Source organism: Carassius carassius, chromosome 4, assembly GCF_963082965.1.
Source record: "Carassius carassius chromosome 4, fCarCar2.1, whole genome shotgun sequence".
Classification (NCBI taxonomy): Eukaryota; Metazoa; Chordata; class Actinopteri; order Cypriniformes; family Cyprinidae; genus Carassius; species Carassius carassius.
The window spans coordinates 8,499,582-8,518,750 of record NC_081758.1 but is presented as its reverse complement, the minus strand read 5'-3'; the positions used below and the strand labels follow the sequence as shown (position 1 = coordinate 8,518,750).

Sequence of the window (19,169 nt, the reverse complement as noted above, 5' to 3'; positions counted from 1 at the left end):
CAGTGTGTTAAGCTTTGTGGGAAAACAGATAAAATTTCTCTCTTTCGCCGAATAACTTACCTTGTATATAACCCTTGACAATCTCTTTTACAGTCATACAGATTGTAACCGTGGCAACAGGGGTGTTGAGACCAAGGGGGGCGGAGCAATGAAAGAATTTCTGATGGATGATTGGTGGGTCAAAAGTAACATTTATAGGCAAACACATGACAGGCTGAGACCTATTAAAATGTGATAGAAAAATAAATTTGATCAGTTTCAGGTTCACTTTATTTGTACACATAGGTAGACTAGGTATGCAGTGTTGTGAGTTCTCACATCTTCCACATTTTACAGACATTACACTACAAACATTAAACGATATATATGATACAAGTGCTTTACGGGTCCCAGCATCACTAAAAAAAATTTTCTCCTAAGACCTATCCTTATTTAACTGAGTCAATGTCAAAGTCAATGTCACCTTTATTTATATAGCGCTTTAAACAAAATACATTGCGTCAAAGCAACTGAACAACATTCATTAGGAAAACAGTGTCAATAATGCAAAAATGATAGTTAAAGGCAGTTCATCATTGGATGTCATCTCTGTTCAGTTAAATAGTGTCTGTGCATTTATTTGCAATCAAGTCAACGATATCGCTGTAGATGAAGTGTCCCCAACTAAGCAAGCCAGAGGCGACAGCGGCAAGGAACCGAAACTCCATCGGTGACAGAATGGAGAAAAAAACCTTGGGAGAAACCAGGCTCAGTTGGGGGGCCAGTTCTCCTCTGGTAATTAACACCTCTGTTTTTTCAGAATTTAGCAGTAAGAAATTACTCGTCATCCAGTTTTTTATATCGACTATGCAATCCATTAGTTTTTCAAATTGGTGTGTTTCACCGGGCTGCGAAGAAATATAGAGCTGAGTATCATCAGCATAACAGTGAAAGCTAACACCATGTTTCCTGATGATACCTCCCAAGGGTAACATATAAAGCGTGAAGAGTAGCGGCCCTAGTACTGAGCCTTGAGGTACTCCATACTGCACTTGTGATCGATAGGATACATCTTCATTCACTGCTATGAACTGATGGCGGTCATATAAGTACGATTTAAACCATGCTAATGCACTTCCACTGATGCCAACAAAGTATTCAAGTCTATGCAAAAGAATGTTGTGGTCAATTGTGTCAAACGCAGCACTAAGATCCAATAAAACTAATAGAGAGATACACCCACGATCAGATGATAAGAGCAGATCATTTGTAACTCTAAGAAGAGCAGTCTCAGTACTATGATACAGTCTAAATCCTGACTGGAAATCCTCACATATACCATTTTTCTCTAAGAAGGAATATAATTGTGTGGATACCACCTTTTCTAGTATCTTGAACAGAAAAGGGAGATTCGAGATTGGTCTATAATTAACTAGTTCTTTGGGGTCAAGTTGTGGTTTTTTGATGAGAGGCTTAATAACAGCCAGTTTGAAGGTTTTGGGGACATGTCCTAATGACAATGAGGAATTAATAATAGTCAGAAGAGGATCTATGACTTCTGGAAGCACCTCTTTCAGGAGCTTAGATGGTATAGGGTCTAACATACATGTTGTTGGTTTAGATGATTTAACAAGTTTATACAATTCTTCCTCTCCTATAGTAGAGAATGAGTGGAACTGTTCCTCAGGGGGTCTATAGTGCACTGTCTGATGTGATACTGTAGCTGACGGCTGAATGGTTGCAATTTTATCTCTAATAGTATCGATTTTAGAAGTAAAGTAGTTCATAAAGTCATTACTGCTGTGGTGTTGGGAAATGTCAACACTTGTTGAGGCTTTATTTTTCGTTAATTTAGCCAATGTATTGAATAAATACCTGGGGTTATGTTTGTTTTCTTCTAAAAGAGAAGAAAAGTAATCGGATCTAGCAGTTTTTAATGCTTTTCTGTAGGATATGTTACTTTCCCGCCAAGCAATACGAAATACCTCTAGTTTTGTTTTCCTCCAGCTGCGCTCCATTTTTCGGGCTGCTCTCTTTAGGGTGCGATTATGCTCATTATACCATGGTGTCAAACTGTTTTCCTTAACCTTCCTTAAGCGTAAAGGAGCAACTTTATTTAAAGTGCTAGAAAAGAGAGAGTCCATAGTTTCTGTTACATCATCAAGTTGTTCTGAGGTTTTGGATATGCTAAGGATTTTGGATACATCAGGAAGATAACTTAAAAAGCAGTCTTTTGTGTTAGAAGTGATGGTTCTTCCATACTTGTAACAAGAAGTAGAATTTACAATTTTGGCTATATGAAGTTTGCAAAGAACTAAATAATGATCTGAGATATCATCACTTGGCTGAATAATTTCAACACCATCAACATCAATTCCATGTGACAGTATTAAATCTAGAGTATGATTTCGACAATGAGTAGGTCCTGAAACGTGTTGTCTAACACCAATAGAGTTCAGTATGTCTATAAATGCTGATCCCAATGCATCGTTTTCATTATCAACATGGATATTAAAATCACCAACTATTAAAACTTTATCTGCAGCCAGAACTAACTCGGATGTAAAATCACCAAACTCTTTAATAAAGTCTGTATGGTGCCCTGGTGGCCTGTATACAGTAGCCAGTACAAACATAACAGGGGATTTATCATTAACATTTGTTTCTTTGGATAATGTTATATGAAGTACCATTACTTCAAACGAGTTATACTTGTAGCCTGCCCTCTGAGAAATCCTGAAAACGTTGTTATAAATTGAAGCAACACCTCCACCTTTGCCTTTTAGACGTGGCTCATGTTTATAACAGTAATCTTGGGGGGTGGACTCATTTAAAATAATGTAATCATCAGGTTTTAGCCAGGTTTCTGTCAAACAGAGTACATCTATATTATGATCAGTGATCATATTATTTACAAAAAGTGTTTTCGTAGAAAGGGATCTGATATTCAATAAGCCAAGCTTTATCATTTGTTTATCCATATTGCTTCTGTTTTTTATTTGTTGAACCTCAATTAAATTGTTAATCTTAACTTGGTTTGGACGTTTTTTGTATTTTCTAGTTCGGGGAACAGACACAGTCTCTATAGTGTGATATCTAGGTGAAAGAGTCTCTATGTGCTGAGAATTAACTGACCTCTGTGACGGGAGGCAGCTAGCAGACGGTCGGTTTAGCCAGTCTGTCTGCTTCCTGACCTGGGCCCCAGTTAGTCAAGTATAAACACTAAGACTATTTGCCATATTTCTAGAGAGAAGAGTGGCGCCACCCCAGGAGGGATGAAGACCATCTCTTTTAAACAGGTCAGGTCTGCCCCAAAAGCTCGTCCAATTGTCTATGAAACCTATGTTATTCTGTGGGCACCACTTAGACATCCAGCCATTGAGTGATGACAATCTGCTATGCATCTCATCACCACGGTAAGCAGGGAGGGGACCAGAGCATATTACAGTGTCTGACATCATGCTTGCAAGTTCACACACCTCTTTAATGTTATTTTTAGTGATCTCCGACTAGCGAAGTCGAACATCATTAGCGCCGGCATGAATAACATTCTTACTGTATTTACGTTTAGCATTAGCCAGCACTTTTAAATTTGCCAAGATGTCAGGCGCTCTGGCTCCCGGTAAACATTTCACTATGGTGGCTGGTGTCTCTATATTCACGTTCCGTACAATAGAATCACCAATTATTTGTGCCAGCAGCTGAGTAACACCGCTTAGTTCTACAATACGGAAATATAAATCTATGTCTAGATGGCAGAAGTTTAAATTCATTGTTCAAAGGATGAGAGTCATCATTTAGAATTGAGTTAGTCATCCGCTGTAACTGTCTGGTATACAGGGATGCTGGACTAAGCTATCCTAAGACTCCCCAGTCAGCTTACTAGACCATCTAACAATTTGACTCAGTGAATTCTTGTTCATTACAGACAAGTTTCCAAACCAAGACACCAGAGAAAATGTTTGTTTGTATATGTATGACATATATATATATATATATATATTGTGACACGTGTCCCGAGCGCTCATCAGCGTCGCCCTGGCAATGACGCAGACACACCTGTGCCTACTCATTATGGGCTGAGCGGCCACACCGGCGTGTCATCAGCCGCTGCCCATATAAACCCCGCAAGCGGGCACAGAGGTGAGAGATGTCTCCACGAGAATCGGCTAACATTGTCTTTTCCTTATGTCCTAGACAGCAGCGTGTGACCGCCAGCCCCAACGCCACAGGAGAGCACGGACCCACACTGCACTAGAGCGCTTCCAAGACAGGACAGCGAGCACCGAACACCCAAACCACCTCACAGCACCGCCAGTTCTCACACGGATGCATTTAATAAATCCACCCTTGGTGGAATTTAACCTCCTTCTCGTGTCGTGTCCTACTTCACCCCGCCACACTGGTGGAGAATGCGGGCAACTCAGTGAAGTGGACACGACGACCCTACACCTCACTGCGTGCAACGAGTCAATTGGTTTGGACTTCTTTGTTTGGTTTTTTTCCCTCACAGTGGGGGGGGGGGGGTGACACGTGTCCCGAGCGTTGGCCTGGCAACGGCGCAGACACACCTGCGCCTACTCATCACAGGCTGAGTGAACGTGACGACCTGGGTTTGATTCTGCCTTTTGGCCAACTTTTTTCTCCCTTTTCAAATCACATCAGAAAAGCATTTATTTTCTATGAAAATTAAGTAAATAATTAAAAAGTTGAAAATAAAGTATTGGATAGGGTAAGGGTAGGTGTAGGGAGGGCTTTAGTGTCCCAGTAAGGTGAAATCCATTAAATTAAACAAAAAACAAGTAAAAATACACTTATAATAGCTGGATCTGGCAGCGTCTCGCAGTGATCATTTTCATACCACGGACACTAAACATTCTGAATTATACATGCAGATATTCATATGAGGAGTTTAGCAGCAAATTAGTAAATCAGAGAACAAGTTTTATTTTTCGAAAATGAAAAATTTACAGAGGACCTCAGTGACCTCATAGCTGGCTATGGGCCTTGCTGACGTAGCGTATGGTATGTTAAGATTTATTTATTTATGTTTTTTTCTGTTTCTCAAAGGATGTAGTCTTTTGCAGGCTGGTTGTGTTGGAGTATCTGTGTCACTCTTTTCAGGATCATCTCTTTCTCTGACCTCTCCTCTTCAGAATGACACATCAACTTCTACCTGTCCTGCTCCTTACTCATCTACCTTCTCTGTATCTGCATTATTCAGCATCACCGTGTCCTTATTCACACAGACTACTGTTGAAGAGTATGGTGACTTTGATCTTGTAATCCATCCCTCAGTCAACAGATCCCCTAGTTATTATTTAATCTCTTCGTGCAGCAGCTTCAGGACAGACATGCATGTGTGCTTCATGGGTGTGGTATCATGGAGGAGAATTTTTAGCTAGAGAGATGGAATACATCCCACATCGTTGTCATCGCAGGCAAAAGCAACACTCTCCTCATTTAAAAGCGGTTTTACTTTCTGTTGCTGTTCAGGTGTTAAATGGTCAACATTATCAGGAGGGCCTATAAGCCTTTCCCTTGGGTTGTTAGCATCACCTCAGCATTTTCTGTAAATTTATTAACTTGTTTACTGTCTTTGAGAGGCAAGCTTTGAGTAGTGTGTGCAGTCTCTAACTTGCCTGTTGCTGGTCTCACCTCAGCTGGGTAGATGGTGTTTACTCGCTGTATATGGCCCAGAACTGCACATAGAGCAGAACAAGCAGATGCATGAACAGGTCCCTCTCTGGAGTCGGACAATGTTTTCCTCCACCCTCAATTAGTCTGGCAACCATGCACATACATCCGGCACAAACAGGCCATCTTGGTCAGATAATAAAGGGCCCTTTTTGATGCAACATTTAACAGTTTTAACCTTTTTAACTGTAATTTTTTTATTTCTGGCCTTCATTACTCCATCGATGCACCTTTCATCCTCACTTCTCACTAAGATCAGTAACATGTCTTCTTTCTTACAGTCATAGGAGAGGGAAGTACTCTTGGCTTTGGTTGTTACACCAGCAGACTGCTCGACACCATTATTCAGAAGATACTCAATGACATTTTACCCAATGATGGGTTCCTCTGCCACCCCATCATCACCAGATACTAATACAGGTACCTCCAATTCCAGCAATGTGGCTTTGTCTGTTTCCAGCTTAAAAGTCACTTCGACCCAGCTTTCAAACTGGAAATTTGTTTGATTTACTGCTCGACAGGTGAGATCTCCAGGACCTAGCATCTATTCAAAGTTTCATAGTGTGGTGTGTGGGAGATCTTCTTTTCTCTAAATTTTGTTCATTAGACAGACTTGTGATCCAGTATCCCATAGTGCTTGCATTGCCACACCATCGAAGAAACAGTTCACAATACATTTTTCTCCAATCAAATTCAGCAATTGTGCAATGTGTTTGGTGGATAACTGATTAGCACTTACTGATCTGATCAGCTGAATCAGAATGAGCTTTATTGCCAGGTATGTTCACACATACGAGGAATTTGTTTTCGTGACAGAGCTCCGCAGTGCAACATAACAATAACACAATAACAAAAAACACAATAAGGAATAAAAAAAAAAAAAAAATACAAATAGGTGGGTAAGGATTGACAATATACAAATTGACAATGTATGGCAGGTATATTAAAATGAGAATTTATGTATGTACATGTATATTATGTGGAAAAGTTTTAACTGTACGCTAAGTATGTGTGTTGGATAAATAAGTGTATGTGTATATAAATATAAATATAAGTAGTGTATTGTGTTCCATGTATGTACATGTATATTATGTGCAAAAGATTTAAGTGTACGCTAAGTATGTGTGTTGGATAAAAAGTGTAGTGTATATAAATATAAATAGTGTAGTGTGTCCCACAGTTATTATCAGCTGTTCATAAGATGGATTGCCTGAGGGAAGAAACTGTTCCTGTGTCTGGTCGTTCTGGTGCTCAGTGCTCTGTAGCGTCGACCAGATGGCAACAGTTCAAAGAGGGAGTGTGCTGGATGTGAGGGGTCCAGAGTGATTTTAACAGCCCTTTTGCTCACTCTGGATAAGTACAGTTCTTGAATAGATGGGAGGGTTGTACCGATAATTCGCTCAGCAGTCCGGACTACCCTCTGTAGTCTTCTGAGGTCAGATTTAGAAGCTGAGCTGAACCAGACAGTTACTGAAGTGCAGAGGATGGATTCGATGATGGTGGAGTAGAACTGTTTCAGCAGATCCTGTGGCAGGATAAACTTCCTCAGCTGGCGAAGGAAGTACAACCTCTGCTGGGCCTTTTTCACAATGGAGTCAATGTGAATGTCCCACTTCAGGTCCTGAGAGATAGTGGTGCCCAGGAACCTGAATGACTCCACTGCAGTCACAGTGCTATTCTTGATGGTGAGTGGGGGGAGTGCAGGGGGGTTTCTCCTGAAGTCCACGATCATCTCCACTGTTTTGAGCATGTTAAGCTCCAGGTTGTTGAGAGTGCACCAGACAGCCAGCTCTTTAACCTCCTGTCTGTAAGCAGACTCGTCACCGTCCTGAATGAGGCCGATGAGTGTGGTGTCATCTGCAAACTTCAGGAGCTTGACAGAGGGGTCCTTAGATGTGCAATCGTTAGTGTACAGGGAGAAGAGCAGTGGGGAGAGAACACAGCCCTGGGGAGCTCCGGTGCTGATTGTACGGGTGCTGGATGTGTATTTTCCTAGTCTCACTAGCTGCTGCCTGTCTGTCAGGAAGCTGTTGATCCACTGACAGACGGAGGTGGGCACGGAGAGCTGAGTTAGTTTGGGCAGGAGGAGGTTTGGGATGATCGTGTTGAAGGCAGAGCTGAAGTCCACAAACAGGATCCTCACATAGGTCCCCGGTCTGTCTAGGTGTTGCAGAACATAATGCAGTCCGATGTTTACTGCATCGTCCACAGACCTGTTTGCTCTGTAGGCAAACTGAAGAGGATCTAGCAAGTGTCCAGTGATGTCTTTCAGGTGGGCCAGCACCAGTTTTTCAAATGACTTCATGACTTCATGACTACAGACGTTAGAGCCACAGGCCTGTAGTCATTTAGTCCTGTAATTTTGGATTTCTTTGGGATAGGGATGATGGTGGAGCGTTTGAAGCATGAAGGGACTTCGCACAGTTCCAGCGATCTGTTGAAGATCTGTGTGAAGATGGGGGCCAGCTGGTCAGCACAGGATTTCAGACAGGCTGGTGTAACGCAATCTGGGCCTGGTGCTTTTTTCCTTTTTTGCTTCCGGAAGACCTGGCGCACCGCATCCTCGCTGATCTGTATTACAGGTGTGGGGGAGAGGGGGGATGCAGGAGGTGTGAATGGTGAGAGCGCTTGATTGGAGAGGTGTTCAGGGTGGGTTGCAGGAGTTGTGAGTGGTGTGAACAGTTGTTTGGAGAGGCATTCAGGGTTGGTTGCAGGAGTTGTGAATGGTGAGAGCGGTTGATTGGAGAGGTGATCAGAATGGGTTGCAGGAGCTGTGAATGGTGTGAACGGTTGTTTGGAGAGGCATTCAGGGTTGGTTGCAGGAGTTGTGAATGGTGTGAATGCTTGTGTGGGGAGGTGTTCAGGGCAGGTGATGGGTGTTCTTTCAAACCTGCAGTAAAACTCGTTCAGATCGTCTGCCAGTCGTTGATTCTCCACAGTGCTGGGGGGTGGTGTCTTGTAATTGGTGATCTTCTTTAGGCTTTTCCACACTGATGCGGAGTCGTTCAAAGTGAACTGAGTCCTTATTTTTTCAGAATAATTCCTCTTTGCCACTTTGATCTCCTTTTCCAGTGTGTATTTAGCCTGTTTATACAAGACATTGTCCCCCTTCCTGTAAGCATCTTCTTTGGCCTGACGGAGCTGTCTGAGTTTGTCCACGGTTTGTCATTGTTGTAATTTAGTTGAGTCTTGGTAGGAATACACATATCCTCACAGAAACTGATATATGATGTTACGGTCTCTGTGAGTTCATCCAGATCGGTGGCAGCAGCTTCAAAAACACTCCAATCAGTGAGGTCAAAACAAGATTGTAAATCCTGCTCTGCTTCATTAGTCCATCTTTTTACAGTCCTTAATACAAGTTTAGCTGATTTTAGTTTCTGCCTGTAGGTTGGTATAAGATGAACCAGAAGGTGATCAGAACGTCCCAAAGCTGCTCGTGGAACAGAGTGAAATGCATCCTTTATTGTTGTGTAACAGTGATCCAATATATTACTGTCTCTTGTGGGACAAGTAACATGCTGTCTGTATTTTGGCAGTTCACGGGAGAGATTGGCTTTATTAAAGTCCCCAAGAATGATTAAAACAGAGTCTGGGTGTTGTTGTTCTGTCGTTGTGATCTGCTCAGCGAGTTTCTGTAAAGCTGAGCTCACGTGCGCTTGAGGAGGGATGTAAACACTAACCAGAATGAACGAATGAATCTCCCACGGCGAATAGAACGGCTTGCAGTTAATGAAGAGCGTTTCGAGATTTGAGCAGCACGTCTTCTTTAACACAGTTACATCTGTACACCACCGTTCATTGATGTAAAAGCATGTCCCGCCGCCGCGCGATTTCCCCGTTGATTCTGCGTCGCGATCCGGTCTAAACAGCTGAAAGTCTGGCAGATGGAGCGCGCTGTCCGGTATGGTGTCATTCAGCCAAGTTTCCGTGAAACACAGAGCAGCAGAGTGGGAAAAATCTTTATTTGTCCGAGAGAGCAGAAGCAGTTCGTCCGTTTTGTTGGGTAGAGAGCGGAGATTTGCCAGATGGATGCTAGGCAACGGCGTTCGAAATCCGCGTTTTCTGAGTCTCACGAGCGCGCCAGCTCTTTTTCCCCGTCTGCGCGTCCTCTTGAAGCGTGTGATCAGCGCAGCCGCTCCGCCGACAAGAATGTCCAGCAAAACATCAGAATAGTCGAAAACCGGTGAAATATCGGGAGATGTGTGTTGCCGAATATCCAGCAATTCGTCCCTGGTGAAACTGATTGCAGGAATATAACTAAAGACAGGACAAACTAACAAAAACACAAAAACAACTGCAGAGCACGTCACGGAGGCAGCCATCCTGTATCGGCACCACTCGCTTTCAAGCAAGGTAGCTGTCCTTCTGTTTCACAGTTTATTGGGCTTCCAACTGCTTAATGCTGTCCTACAAGAGCAAACTTTGATGTTTCGGTCACTGTGATGATGTTGTGTGAACTGTTATCGTCAAACTGTTAGCTGAGTGCACCCTTTCTTTTCTTCCTGCAGGTGGTCCTCTAAACCCTCTGAGTCCTTCTTGTCCATGATCTATAGTATTTTTTCAAAGCTTTTACTTGTGTGTGTGGGGGGGTTGTTTTTTACCTGTGATAATCCTGAACCATTCTCTCTTGACCTTGATGTAGTTCTGCCTGGATCTCAGTAACTTTGATTTTTCTTGATCTTTTGCTGTCTATCCCACTTGAGGCTTGCAGCTTTGTTCATTTTTGTGATGAGAACTTCACCCGCGACTGCAGGATTGCCAAGGCAGATTTTAAGTTGGTATTTAATGTGATCGCTTGACAGTCCACATAGGAATCTCCTCTGTAAAAGATCAGAACTCTATAGCCCCTTTCACACTGCACGTTTTGACCCGGAAAATTGCAGAAAAAGTGCCTGATCACATTCTGTGTGAATGCAAACACATCCCGGGGTTAATTTTGGGATCAATCCTGGGTTGAGTACCTAGTAACATTGCCGGGTTCAGTCCTGGAACGAGCTCTGTGTGAACAAAAGCCAGAACCAATGTGTGTGTCGTAGTGATGATGTATGTTGATAGTGATGACTCTTTTATTGGGTGTTTTGAAGGCAGATCAATGTTTGCGTCGAAAAAATATGTGCAAACTGTAACGAAGCAGAGATCAGGTAGCTCCTCACTATTCGCCCTGAAGCTGAGCTTGTTCAAAAGCTTAGGTGAAAGTTAACGTGCCTAGTGTTTTTGACTCGTAAATTACACGTCACATTCTGATATCACGTGTCATTACAGGACAATATGGGTTGTATGTGAACGCACACACATATTCCGGTTAATTACTGGCTGTGTGAAAGGGGCAAAATCTAGCAACCCAGGAACATTGCTGGGTCACATTACCCGTGTATTTTCCGGAATCGCAGTGTGAACAGGGCTTATAATTCTTCTCCATCAGGCTACCAATCATCTGTTAATTAAATACCTCAGAAAAGGAATTTTTGTGGTGACTGATTTGAGTTTACATGAGTTACATTTATCAGCCTAAAATACAGCAGTGTTGAGTACTCGAGACTCGGACTTGGTCTTGAACTCGGTCTCGAGACCATATTTGAATGGTCTCAGTCTTGTCACGGACTTTTGACTTGGTATCCATTGGAGTCCACTCGAGTCCCAATCAAAATATTTAAGGATTATTACTGTATGTTAATATTTCTTTAAATTGAATGATTGTAGGGCCCTATGATTTCCGCGATGCAGAAAACGCGGACAAAATTGCGGAATCCAGTCATAAAAGCGGAATTTACAGAATTTGTCCAATTTTGAATGAATAAATCAAAAGTAGTTCATTGCACTTACATCAAATCACCATATGGAATAGTACCTGTAAATATTAAGCCGGAAAAGTCTATTTAAATATGAATCCTGCATGTTATGCGTGTCTCTGTTAATGAATGGAGCAGAAGCGCGACTACATTTATTACACACACTGAAGCACACGTGACCCTCGCTGTGATTTCAACATCTGCTGTCTCTCTAAATTAGGATGTAAACACATGAACAACATCTCCAGAACTGCTCTGAGAGTCACTTCATGAGCATTTGACCGTTTGATTTGAGTAGAACTAGCGTCACATCACATACACAGAACTGTAAAGGTATTCACAGTATTTGCCAAAAATGTATTACTATTGTTCAGCAGAATGTAGGCTACTACTGCTACTACTAAAATTAAACAAACATTATTTTTTCATGTTTTATTTTTAATAGTAAATCCCCTGTTTACCAAAAATAAAGTTTGCTTTATTTTCAATAATTAAAAGAAAAATTAAAAGAATGTTTTATGTCTTCATTTGATAACCAGAAAATGTAAATACACAACAGAATTTCTGAACGGGTGTAGGAGGATAGTGTGATGATTTAATGTTACCTAAATTAATGATTATTATAATAAGACAACACAATTGTTGTCGCTATTATAAAGCCTGTCAGATTGTCACCTACTGCACTAGCCACTCAGTCAGCTAAAGTCAAATAACACAACATAAGCTATTTTGCATTGTTTTTGTAGCTAGGTTAGCAACTTATTCAATTGAACTTCGGCTGACTATTCTAATGTTAACCCTTTAAAACCCATAATGGCCGTACGGCCCTTCTCTGCAAAAACTTAAAATGCTGTAGCAAATTAAACTCCATGATCACGGGACGAAGGAGGCAGGAACCGGCGGACAATAAAATATAAACTTTAATTCCAAAATAAAGACAAAACAGTGCGTCAGCCCCTCATGGACGACTGACACGCACAAATAAAAACGAAACACAAACTAAAATCCAGGCCTGGTCCTCTCTCATCCGTCTCTGTCGTCGCTCTGGTTTTATATCCCTCCATCTCCTCAGTGGGACTCGAGACCAGTGGGTCGAGCAGGTGTCGCTCATTTCCAATCACTCCACCGGCCTCGCTCCTGTTCCCACGTCTCTCGGCCCTGCCCCACTCGTCACATACCCCCATCGCCCCTCGCAGGCCGGGGGGTACACTCGAGACTGCGCTCTACCCCACCCCCTCCCTCCGGGGAGTACCGCTCATGGGGACCTGCGGGAACCTGGGGGTAGGACAGACGAGGCGAGAGAAAAGGAGATGGAAGGATGAGGAGCGACAGAGACGAGAGAGGGGAGAGAAAAAAAAAATTCGTTTCCCAGATGCACTGCTGCTCGGCCCTCCACCAGCTGGGTGATCTCCTCCGCGGTGCCTGGCGGTGGCACTGGACAGCCCTCGGCGGACTGCACGACACTCCTCCGCTGCCCGGTGGACAGCGACAGCTCCTCCGGTTTTGGGCAGCCGGCAGGAGTCCCCCGTTCCCTGCTCCTCCCCATTCTTGGCGGATGGCAGCAGGCTCCGGCCCCCTGGCTAACGGCGCCGACTCCTCCACTCCCTCACGGACGGCAGCCACCCCTCCTCATCACGGGCAGCCGGCAGTGAGCTCGCCCGTCCCCGGCAACTCAAGCCCACCACCTCGAGTGTAAATGGCGGCACACTTCCTCACCTGCTCGATGGCACCGCAGATTCACCACAGCGGCGAGGGATCTTCAGCAGCGCGTCCCTCCTTCTCCCGGGTTTCGGCACCACTGTAGCAAATTAATCTCAATAATCATCGAGAAGAAGGAGGCGGGAACCGGCGGACAATCAAATGATATTTTAATAATCAAAATAAAGACAAAACAGCACGTCAGCCCCTCACGGACGACTGACGCGCACAAATAAAAAGCAAACACAAACTGACACCCAGGCCTGGTCCTCTCTCGTCCTTCACTGTCGTCGCTCCAGTTTTATATCCTTCCATCTCCTCCGTGGGACTCGAGACCGGTGGGCCGAGCAGGTGTCGCTTATCTCCAATAACTCCACCGGCCTCGCTCTGTTCCCACATCTCTTGGCTCCGCCCCACTCGTCACAGATGCCATTTGATTAGTTTAATTATCACTCAAAATGCCTGCGTCAAAGCGCCCACGACGAGTTACACATTGGAAGAGAGGTATCTAACGCATGCTATTTGGGGATTAAAACCCGCCTTGCATTTTGAAAGCTGTATATTTTTGTTTAGCTGTATATTCAACGAAGTAGATATTTTCTCATGTTTCTAATGAATTTCCAATATCATTAATATGCAATATTAATGGTGAGTGAATAATATAAATATCATATATAATAAAACAAAGTAGCCTATACTTCCAATTGTAAACAAGTTTTTCTGCTGTCTGGTTCACTGAAAAAAAAACATTTCTTTTTAAAATTAGCAGTATTCTACATCCACATTCTATTGGGTTCTAAAGGATTAACTAGCTTTTATAACATGGATCACATTGTCTATCTGGAAATCCTGCTCTTCAAGAATACAGGACTATATAACTAAAATGGATCCTTACTAAGTGTATTTTTAATAACTCTTCCAAATAATTGTAATCATCTCTATCTCTGTCCTTGTGTATATTCAAGCCAGGTTGAGTTAGCAGTGGAGGAGAGCACCTTTGATCACCAGGGAGTCAGTCAAGAGAGAGTGACCAGTACACTGGTCCATGACACTTAGTTCTCAGCTTTGTAGGGGTTTTTGGGAATGGAACGGCGCAAGGATGGTGTACTGGTTGGTTGTGTCCGACCGATTGTGGTGGACCGGTCTGAGCATAAATGCCAGGGCCCTTTTTTAGTCCCATTCCAGCCCTGCATGCCATGTTATATTTTATATACTGTTTGAGTATGGTACCAAATTTATTGTTTCCCCCAAACATTTTACATACTCTTGAAGATTTCTTTAGGTCTTGTCTCAGACCCAATCTTTCTGGTCTCGGTCTTGACTCGGACTCAACCCTTTCTAAACTCGGTCTTGACTCGCACTCAACCCTCTCTGGACTTGATCTGGAATTGAACTCAAATGAGCTGGTCTCGACTATAACACTGCAATAAAGGTCGGTTGAATTTTCATCCTTGAGCTCCTGTCTGTGTCGCCGCTATCATCTTGTTCCACGAAATGTTGCAGTCAAACTCTAACAGCCCTTTCACATGTAGAAGGCAATAAACGTTTGATTTAGTTCTGTTTATGTGTTTATTCAGTCAACATTTTCTCGATCATATACAGATCCTGCCACAGCTCCGTTCAACACAACACATTACTCATAGACTGCATTCCAGGCAGCAAATGCATAACATTACTCCCTGCACTTTTATGTATTACGTTTTTGAACTGTTCGTTTTGTTTATAAAGCTTCGGTACATAACGGCACTTGCGTCTGTCTTATGAATGTACTGAAGATGCTCTAAAGAACGTTGAAGGCGAACATAAATGAGATGTACAGCTCTCTGCTTGCAGCGCGTCAGTCACGCTCATCAGGAAAGTGAGTGAAACACACACACAAACACACATTTTCATCAAATAATTTGTCATTAAAAGTTGTTCACTTCCGCGATTTGGTACGATTACGTTCACATAAGCAGCGAACCATACCAGAGTTCACATGAAGCGTACCCCAGACCACCGTTTTTAAGCGGACTCGGGTACGGTTCGAGGGTGCGCATCCGAGTACGGAAGACAGCGTTCACATCATCCAAACGAATCAAACTCTGACATCAATCGAACCCGGGTGCGCACCAAAAGTGCTAGTGTGAAAGCACCCTTAGACATGCTGTCTCGAACTTCCCTGAGCACTTCCCCTCGGGGGAATCCCCACTGCCATTTTGAAGTGCTTTCCACTTCATCAAGTAGACGAGGGAAGTTTACATGGACATACCCTTAACCCCTTGATTTTGATGGAGGGAGAGAGTCTGCTTCATATGCACACTTCAGGCCACTCTATAATATATATTTATATATATATATATATATATATATATATATATATATATATATATACATTGAAAAGGGGAAAAATGAAAACATGAAATAACTCTATAGCAGATTCTAAGTGATCAATTTAGCCCATTCCTAGGGTTCCGCAATTAGTGGGCACTCATGCAACATAATCAATGACGTACATGTGAGTAAATGAGACGGAGGGAACTTAGCAAATGTGAAGGGTATAAAAAAAATTGACTGGAACCATAGTTTCATTAAAAAAAAAACAGTGTGAACTACTACTAACGCTTCTCTTTTCTACTATAGGGGTTCTCCATCTAGCTACTGCAACCCACTGGACACCCAACACCTAGCTGACGGGGGGAGCTTTTTATACAAAAAAATATCTATCAAGCTTTTGTAGCATATCAGACCTGAACCAGACAAATTAAAGAGTCGATCAGGACTGTGGTTGAAACACGAGCCAAATTCCTCAGGAAGGCAACAGGTTGTAAATTTTTCCGTGCCACAAGTCCGAAGCAAGATAACCAACCAACTCTTTCACAGAACAGCTTTCAACATTAACACCACTAGAACAATTATTGAAAATTTCAATTCGGAGAAGAGATTGTCAAATTTGGGGCAAGTAATTGAGATGCAACGCCGGACAGCACATGTAAACCCATGAAAATAATAAACAAATTCCTTGGATTGACTACCCCCTCACCTAGCAGAACCAGACTGAAATTCTTAAGGGGGCCTTTTAACCTCTGGTCTCCACAGAAATCTTTATATCAGAAAATGGCACAGAAACTGTCTTTTCTAGATATAAATGGACCAAAATGAACTCAAAATGACTTATAAATGAATATCAGTCCATCGCTTAACTCCATATTCATTTATATGTAACCCACACATTGGACTATCATGTTTATAATCACTTATTGTGTATGTATTTTAATAACGATGGGATAGCTTAATGATTCATGTTCATGTTTAGTATATTTGTACTTGAATCTGCTAGCTTGAAATGTTCCTGACCATCAGTTATTTGTCAAATATATCATATTCTCGTTATAGGAATCATGTCCAAAAGTATACCCTGCAAGAGCAGGAAAATTCGGACCACGTGCTTGATAATATAACATGATTTATGATACCCGAGCCAAGACAATATCTATTTGGTCAAGACAACATTTGAGGTGTGGCCAACAGGCCAGTTTAAATACTTTGGACACCTTCAAATCTTGCTTTTAGCTTTGCTTCTGCTATTAGTCATACCTGCTTTTAGCATTTGCTTTTAGTTTGATTTTAGCTTGTAGCTTTGCTTCCTAGCTTTTGCTTTTAGCCATGCTTTTAGTCATCACTGTTAGCGTTCTTTGAGCGCGGTTCCAGTGTGCTTCTGCCTGCACGTCTGCTGCTACTTAGCCACGATGAAAAGAAACACCACCTAGTCTCGTCAAACTGTACTTCTGTCCTTTTTACTTTAGTTTCTTTTCTTTTCCGTTTGAGAGTTTCGTGTTCTGATTTAAGTTTTGTAACGCCGTGTTTCCGAGTCTGACCTCGAGTGCCCGTTCAACTTCAACCAGCCCATGCGCAACACCGCATCGTCAGCCAACACCCAACCACGGGCTTCCATTTAAGTGATTGATGGCTGTTCATGTCTATGCAATTTCACGTATTGCTGTATCCACATTTTAGTTCTCTTAAACTCATTCTTCCATAACTTTCTTTCTTCCTGTAACTTGTATGAATGTGTGAGTGCGTGTGCTTATGTGTTAGATTAGTTTATATGTCTTAGATTTATCTAATAAAGCATTATTCATATTGAAAAGAGAAGTATCTTGTGTTTTGTGCTTACAAGTTAATGTCTTAAACTGCCGATCTTGTTACTGTGCTAATTAATACTGTTTTCACTATAGTTCGGAAATTAATATCCAGTGCAGATTTTATGTTAAACGGCTCGTTCAGTGAATCGCAGGGCGTCTCAGTGATCAGCTGTGAAACAGTGATTCTGTTCAAATTCCCTTTAAAACCTTAAATGATTCCCTTTGAGCTAAATTGACCTGTTTCCCTTACACTTTTAATATGAAATGAATATAACAATATATTCTTGATTTCCCCACACATGACACAAAAGCAGTATTATATATAAAATTATAGCGGATTTGGGCATCCACCATGACACTCGCTATGAGAAATGCTGCTTACGGATTGATACACATAGTGAAACGTTTCCCATGGCGACACTGGATGAATATTGGATAATGAGGACCAGAAAATAACTGTTGTATAAAAGTACATATGAAAGTAAAATGTTTGTGTGACAGCTCCAGCTCACCAACACACAGTATATGTCAACATCTGAACTGACTCACCTTCTCTGTCAGCATTGAGGTATTCACATGATAAATGAGGAGAAATAGTTTGGCTGACAGAGAAGATTTCATATCTAGGAGACACACATCCAAACTTTAATTGAGGATAGTAAGAATAAGAGGGACTTAACATTGTTCAGTTCCAGAGCCCCCGCAGCATGGCGACTGGTACCTCTTTTCCAGTGGGGTCTGCTGCCGGAACTAGAGCCTGTGCTTTGCCAAGAGTGGCATTATTTCAGAATAATTCTGGCGGGGAGGAGATGCTTCTACGTCACCAACCTGTGACTGGAATCACTTATCTCTCGCAGAACTGCTGAACTGACATATTTCATTGTTGTGTTACTGTTCATAATTTACCTGGACCAGTGACAACTTTTAAAAATGCCACAATCCACCTACTGACGTAATAAGTTACCTTGTGTAAGACCAGCAAGCTTTTGGGGCCAGTTCGGAACCAGGATCTGAGAACAACTGGGCAAAATGTATATGTATAATTTTTATTTCCTGTGCCAGCAAAAAAAATATATATATATATATCTTGGAGCCTATGTGGTTTAACCTTGACTGTCAGCTTCAATTACTTTCCATGAAGCTTTAGATTGAGGATCAACCCAAATATGAAGAGACTTATGTTGAAATGACAAAAGAATTTAATAAAAAATTTGGCACAGCCCATCCTCCTGAAAGTATGAATGCTGCAATATGACAAGTTTTATTCTAGGTCATTTACCATTCCAGATAAAGCCAAATCGATGAAAGAATATGAATGAAAAAGGGGATAGGAGAGTTAACTTCAACATTGAAAGATGCCAAAGATTTGGATAGGTGGCTGGAACCCCTCTTGTTTGCTTTGCATTACGTTCCGCAAGCTACCACAGGGATTCCCCCTTTGGGCTTCTCTATGGACGTCAGCCCTGCAGGGTGTTAGACATACTGAGAGAAACTTGGGAAGAGGGTCCTTCTGACAGTCGAAATGAAATTCATTATGTGATGCAACTGAGAACAAAACTCCACACTTTGGGCGGCTCTCAATGGAGAATTTATAACAGGCCCAGGAAAGACAAAGCCGGCTATACAACAGGGGACAAAGCTCCTTAAATTTACACTGGGAGATAAAGTGGTTGTATTGCTCTTTATGTCTAGTTCCAAATTACTTGCCAAGTGGCAATGACCATTTGAGGTCACACAGCAAGTTGGAGATGTCAATTATAAGGTAGTGCAAACGTACAGGTGCGGGGCACAATATGTACTGTACATATACTGTATCAAACCACCTTAATTTTTTTTTATCTTGGATGAGGATGATCTTGGCCCAGACGTGAACACCACA

The 19,169-nt window shown here is 42.2% G+C and overlaps 1 protein-coding gene across 3 annotated transcripts in view; it reads right to left on the bottom strand.

The window, feature by feature from the left end:
* LOC132133162 (integrin alpha-X-like) overlaps positions 1–19,169 on the bottom strand; it is a 122,166-nt gene that overhangs the window by 30,137 nt on the left and 72,860 nt on the right. For all 3 annotated transcript variants that reach the window (XM_059545913.1, XM_059545905.1, XM_059545921.1), the window contains exon 16: positions 61–221. In XM_059545913.1, the coding sequence (XP_059401896.1) occupies positions 61–221 (161 nt within the window). The remainder of the gene's footprint in view (positions 1–60; positions 222–19,169) is intronic.